General features: G+C 41.0%; 2 protein-coding genes across 2 annotated transcripts in view; one reads left to right on the top strand and one right to left on the bottom strand.

Annotated features, from left to right (window-relative positions):
• BZW1 (basic leucine zipper and W2 domains 1) overlaps nt 1-673 on the top strand; it is a gene marked incomplete at its 5' end in the record, with an annotated part of 6872 nt that extends 6199 nt beyond the window's left edge. Inside the window, 2 exon segments of the mRNA XM_009583379.1 lie at nt 1-60; nt 324-673. The exon segment at nt 1-60 is cut by the window's left edge and continues 11 nt beyond it. Of these exon segments, the coding sequence (XP_009581674.1) occupies nt 1-60; nt 324-355 (92 nt within the window).
• A 1150-nt stretch (nt 674-1823) lies between these two features.
• On the bottom strand, nt 1824-5285 carry LOC104080851 (dual specificity protein kinase CLK1-like). The gene is made up of 9 exons (XM_009583378.1): nt 5045-5285; nt 4149-4265; nt 3847-4013; nt 3677-3771; nt 3461-3590; nt 3232-3314; nt 2562-2641; nt 2234-2324; nt 1824-2138 (listed from the first exon to the last, which is right to left on the bottom strand). Exons 3-9 carry the CDS (start codon nt 3998-4000, stop codon nt 1926-1928), a joined length of 846 nt encoding a protein of 281 aa, XP_009581673.1. The 5' UTR covers nt 4001-4013; nt 4149-4265; nt 5045-5285; the 3' UTR covers nt 1824-1925.
• Nucleotides 5286-5918: the final 633 nt, after the last annotated feature.

The following is a 5918-nucleotide window of genomic DNA, read 5'->3' as shown; positions in this document are numbered from 1 at the left end:
AGAGTGTTTTTCTGGAGCAAATGAAGAAGTTTGTTGAATGGCTCAAGAATGCTGAAGAAGGTAACCAGTGGCTTAGCTCACAAGTTGAGCTTGTTCATTTTGGGAACTGTAGTGCAATGCTGCTTTGTTTGGGGGCGGGAGGGTGTTAATTGCTGTCTGAGACTAGATGTGCCCCCCAGTACTGGCTAGACAAGCTTGTCAGTGAAATCCATGTGGATCCAGTAGCAGGTGTTCCAGGGGATGCAGGGCAGTGGCTGAACTCGGGGGCGGGCGGTGGGGGGCTGACCTGCTGGCAGTGTGTTGACGAGGTCTCTCTGTTCCAGAGTCGGAGTCTGAAGCTGAAGAGGGTGACTGACCTGTAAAACTCTGTCCTCAGTAAAGCAAACAGGAGCTGTAGATAAGTGTCATGTCTCATGTGTCCTTCTGGTTCTTACATCCTACCTCCCTGTATCAAGCATGATATAAGGGCTCTCATGGCAATTTATTTCAACTGTTTTCTATAGTTATTGAAATACTGGGTTTAGTTTTTAAAACCATGTTTTAAGTAGCTTACAGGAGCTATTCTAGATTTGACTCTAACCTGCATTTGTCCTTTCAGTTATATTCTACCTCCTGTATTTTCTACTGTAATAATGTAATTTAAGGCCTTCCACAATGAAATCCATTTTACCCCTTGGGTTTTCTATCTTTGAGTAGACATGATATGGTGAATGAGATTTATGGCAGTTCTGTTTGCAAATTAAACTGTAAAAAGCCTCCAAAGTGAAGAGGCCATGGCTTGTGTGGTAACTCGGTGTGATACTTCAATCCGTACCACTTGCTCCAAATAACCCCATTCACAGGTGGTTGTCTGTCTCCCCAAGGACTCTGTCACTCTCTCATCTCTTTGCTATACTTCCAGCATAAAGCAATCCTCTATTCCAACTGCTGGGTGAGGCGGCTGCCCCACTCCTGGGAGCTCAGTGTCCTTCTGGAGAGAAGCTGTTCTGGAGAGCAGTAACCATGGTGGGGTACGAGGAGTGGCACTGCTGAGCCTGCTGGCTGTCACAGCTGGTGGGCTGTGTGCCTGAGGTGCTGCCTTGCAGCTCAGCATCTGTTCTGGGGGAGTCTTGCCATTTCTCTCACAGAGGAGAGACCGTTCCACACGCAGCTGCCCAGCAGCTTTCCAGAGCCCTGGCCTATGCTGCCAGCAGGGCTGGGTTGGGCGCAGCTTGCTTGTGCTGCTCTGTGAACGCGTGACTGCTGGCAGGTAAGGCAGACAAAACTCTACCCCCTCCCCCTGCGGTTTAGAGATTATTTTATGCTGGCAGTTGACATGTTACACCAAACAGCTTATCTGCTCCCTGAAACTTTGAATTCTTAATGGAAATTCTCAGGACAGCTCATAATTCAAGAAAGATCTGGTAAAAAAGTGAAGTCTATACTGTTGTAAGCTAATAATGAGCATTAACTGAAATACTGGTAACCAGAGTACACCTACTAAAATTAAAAAGAAAAAAATAGGTGATCACAATGCAATCTGTTCAATACTACAGTGATCTTCCTTACTTTGTAACTTTTTTTTAAAACAAATAAAGGCCATCCTTAATGTCAAGGGCTGTCTCTGTTCTCTTATGCAGGAAGAAAGCATTGGTCACACTAACAGGTAAAAATCAGTCCTAGGTCTTTTGCTATGACAATGACAGTTGAATAAAACATAATAAAATACTACTTTCTTGCTGTTAGGAGGCCTGTTTTATAGAGCAGAGGATGCTCTTTTCCGTGTTAAAAGTGCAACTGTCCTGAGATTTTTATTTACTGAGGAAAGGCAAGCAGTAGCTTTTTCTTAAATAAGTTTTATGCCAGCAGCTGGATGAAACTTCAGTATCCCAAAAAGTCGTAATACAAAATAGGGCATTTACAAAATAACTGTACACAATAAATATTTAACATCTCTTATGTTTCTTTGGTGGACTGACATCTGGGTCAGCCTGCTCAGCTATAGGAGACAGCGCCCTTTTTTCCCGTTTCAGTGGGAAGAAGAAAGGATGTTTCAGTGCTTCTTCAAGAGTAATGCGCTTGGCTGGGTCATACTCTAACATCTTTTGAATGAGGTCAAAGAGGTTCTCGTGGTCAGGATTGTGGCAGGTCATGAATTCCTTCATGAAAAAAAAAGAACAAAACAAGTTTTTGTAATCTTATAATTGCACTTAAAGCTCTTCTCCCCAAAAGCGTTCTCCCTCTGTCCTCCTACCTTCAGTGGCTTACAGCGCCTTGAGACGTATCTACCAGCAGAACTGTGTTCATCCCAATCCAGCTGGTCATGACGGAAATATTTGCGTTTCCTTAAACAAACAGACCACAGTTTGTTATTCAAACATTCTGTTTTGTCCCTTCACTAGAAGTTTATCAGCATGTTTGTTCACAGCTTGAGAACCGATCTGGGAATATTCCACAAGAGTGGCCAACTTGTTGAATAGAGCAAAAGGATGAACTGGCATTTATAAAAAAATTGCTATTAAACCAAATCTGAAAATATTTGAACTAAACTGGAGCAGTCCAGGTAGGAAAAATGTAATTACCTGGTTTTCTTTATCATGTGATTTGGCAAAGGTCCCAGTATTCGCTCCATCATTGCCAGATGTTCTTTGCTGTCATGGGTCTGGAGGGAAATTGAAAGACATTTTTGTTCATTGTTAGGCAAAGTTATCAAGAACCACACACTAACCGTACTTCATTTTTTACTGTACCCTGCAACCAATAATCAGTTTCAGATTAAGGGAAAAAAAGAGAGGCTGTAGTCATCTATTTCCTGAAATAAGTTACTATCTACTGGAGTTTTTTCCCCTTGACCCTGCCTTATTTCTTTTTTTCCTTTGTTCATAAATTTCAAGTTTCAGCAATACTGTCAAGATGACAGAATTCGGGTATTTGAGTAGCATTTGCTGATGATGATAGATAAAGCTACATCTGTTATTAGTGTGGCTTGTAAATTACAAATGTTAGTTAACAGGGTGATCCTTCCTATCACACTGCTGCCAAAATGTTTACTGAAAGCAACTCGTAGAAACATGCTGCTGAGAAAGTTCCTTTGTGCCTCCATCTTCTGTTCTTTTCAACTCAGCATGACAGACAAATGCAGCTTAACTTCTTGCACAGACCGTTCCCCTTAGTCCCTACCTCTCTCTAGCATATTTTCACCAAGTTGGGGAGCGTTACACATGCTGCGTTTTGAGGTTCATAGTTACCTACCGGAAATACTGTGAATCCAAGGTAGTACTCTATGAGAATACATCCTATGCTCCAGACATCACATGGTTGTGACCACCCGAGTGCTGTGAAAAGATTCAGAAAGTCCATATTTATACCAGACTGCAAACACTTCAGCAGCTCAACCAAGATACACAACACTGCTGTAGCGCCATTCAATAGCACACAAAAAATCTTAGGCGAACAATCAGCCTAACAGACTTCTACTGACCTAGGATAACTTCAGGAGCTCTGTAATGTCTTGTAGACACCAAAGTGCTATGATACTCATCATCATATGTTGCGCTCCCAAAGTCCACAACTTTGATGTCTGGATTTTTTAGTGTGCGTTCATCGCATTTCTGAAGTGAAACACAATGGGATGCAAGTGACCACATAAACTCAGAGGATGGCTGAGGGGGAGGTGGGGAAGAGGACAGCAACTTACCAGTTTGGGATTATATTCTTCTACATAGTCAGACGTCACAAATACAATATTTTCTGGTTTCAGATCTGTATGTGTCAACTTGTTCAAATGCAAAACTGCAAGATAGAAAATATAGTTAGCAAATTCCACGAAGAAAATTTAACAATAAAGCAAAAAAGAAACATACTTACAGTTAACAGATTGGCAGATCTGATATGCCATCTGTCTAATATGGTCCAGCCTAAATGGCAGAAAGCCATTCTCTTTAATGAAGTCATAGGTGCTGAGCCCCAGTAGCTCAAAAACAATGCAGACATGTCCATGGTACTCAAACCATTCGAACATTTGGACACAGCGACTGCAAAAGCAGGAAAATACATTAATTGCAACAGTAAGCTATATAATGCTCGGATACATACATCCTATGTTACAGAAAGCAACGTCGCAGAAATCTTTAAACCAAAAGGAAGTACAGTCGGCTATGTATACTTACTATGTGCTGCTGGGATCCGACGCGTTTAAATGTTCCAGTACTTGTATTTCTGCATGAGCTGCTTCAGAGTACCTATCAACATTTTTTACTATTTTCACAGCAACATGTCTGCCTTCCCTGAAAAGACAGACAGGTTTTAACAGTGATTAGAACAATGAGTAACTTTTTAACTAAGAATATTCAGTAATTATCACCATAGGCATTGTTTATAACAACGGGACCCTTATCAGAAAAGGTCTTTTTTTAAGTACATGCTGACTTAATATAACCAAAGTTCATTTATGCACAAACACAACTAAAATTTAATCTTTGAATTTTGAAAACATACTCAATACCTTATATATCGGTATCATTCTTAAAGGTTAAAAGTCCCATTTACCTCCCCTTTGTATTTACGTATGCTGGGAGAAACTACATATTGGAGAAACTTCCACATCTCACAGCCTAACATGACTGTCAGTCAAACATGACAAGCCGCCTTCAGTCGTTTAAGTAGTAAAAATGTCACTGAGGTGTCACTGAGACCTTGCTCATTATACAGACGTGGGGTGGTACAGGCCCCAGGACTGCCCAGCGTGGGGGGGTGCAGCTTCACCCCACATTCTCTAGGCCCCCTCCCCCATCAGCCCTTGACCTCTACCAGGCTGGGGTGTGCCTGCAGAAGACGCACCCATTGCCTCGTCCACCCACACAACCCTCACGTCTAAGTGCTGTTTTTAGCATGATGTAGGAACGTAAATTTAAGTCTGGGTACTGTGGCAACCTTAAAGAAATACACAGAGCAGCATATGAGGAAGGAAAGACAAAACCTGATACAATCAGAAAGCACTTCATGAACCATACCGTGATAGTATCTTATTAAATACATTAAGATGTATTTAATTAAAAAGACTTACGCTTTGTGATCGATGCATTCCACTACCTTTCCAAAAGCACCTTCACCCAAAGTAGCAACGATCTCATCTATAAAGAAAAGAACTCTCAGTCACAAAAGCTGTGAAGTTACTGAGCTATTAAAAAAAACAGCAAACAAAAATAAAACAAACAAACAAGAAGACTAAGTACTATCACTGAAAATTATTCTAGACTGTGCTTCTTTAAATTGTAAATATCTAGGTTTGAGAGATGTTACTGGACAACTCTCATGAAGGCACATTTACAGGGATCTCATTCTAGTAGGTTCATTAACTTCATTTACTGATTTTGGGGGGAAAAAAAAGGGAAAAAGAAAAAAGAAATGTATTTAAGTTCTACAGAAAAAGAATAACAATCCCCACCCCCAAACAAAAAAGTCAAGACAGAAAGAAAAGACTTCCAAAGCCCCCTCACATCTTATGCTAAAAGAACTTATTCTATCTGAAAAGTTAATAAATTTTGAAAAATATTCTATACATCTTGCACTTAGTACGTCTCCACTCTGACAGATCAGGTGACCCTCCTCATCATCCTCTACACTCCTGGATCTTTTCCTTCGATGACTCTTCTGGAACGGCACCAAGATCGTCCAGCCAATCAATAAACCCGAGTGAATTCAGGTCAGAATACGAAATTCATTCAGCAGGGAGATATTCAGGCATTCAGATACACGCCAGGCCACAAACGGTTGGCAGGAGGAATTTCAAATTCAGTCCCCGGAAATTCACAGGGCACATAGTTTATGTTACAGGAGAAAAACATGGCAAGGAACAGATTTTCAGATGAGATACTCAAAGTGGCAAGGCAACAAAAAATTACAACACAATTGTTTTTCTTTTAAAAGATTGGTTCACT

The sequence above is a fragment of the Fulmarus glacialis genome, unplaced genomic scaffold, assembly GCF_000690835.1.
Source record: "Fulmarus glacialis isolate BGI_N327 unplaced genomic scaffold, ASM69083v1 scaffold28928, whole genome shotgun sequence".
Taxonomy (NCBI): Eukaryota; Metazoa; Chordata; class Aves; order Procellariiformes; family Procellariidae; genus Fulmarus; species Fulmarus glacialis.
The sequence above is the reverse complement of the archived record's forward strand: the minus strand, read 5'-3'. Positions and strand labels throughout refer to the sequence as shown.

What these genes read in the sequence shown, in the direction of transcription:
- LOC104080851 (XM_009583378.1), bottom strand. Translation starts at nt 4,000, where the DNA reads ATGTTCGAATGGTTTGAGTACCATGGACATGTCTGCATTGTTTTTGAG. An exon ending in CACATGATAAAGAAAACCAG is followed by an intron (nt 2,325 to 2,561) that starts GTAATTACATTT and finishes TGTTTGTTTAAG; the next exon opens with GAAACGCAAATATTTCCGTC. An exon ending in GGCGCTGTAAGCCACTGAAG is followed by an intron (nt 2,139 to 2,233) that starts GTAGGAGGACAG and finishes TTTTTCATGAAG; the next exon opens with GAATTCATGACCTGCCACAA.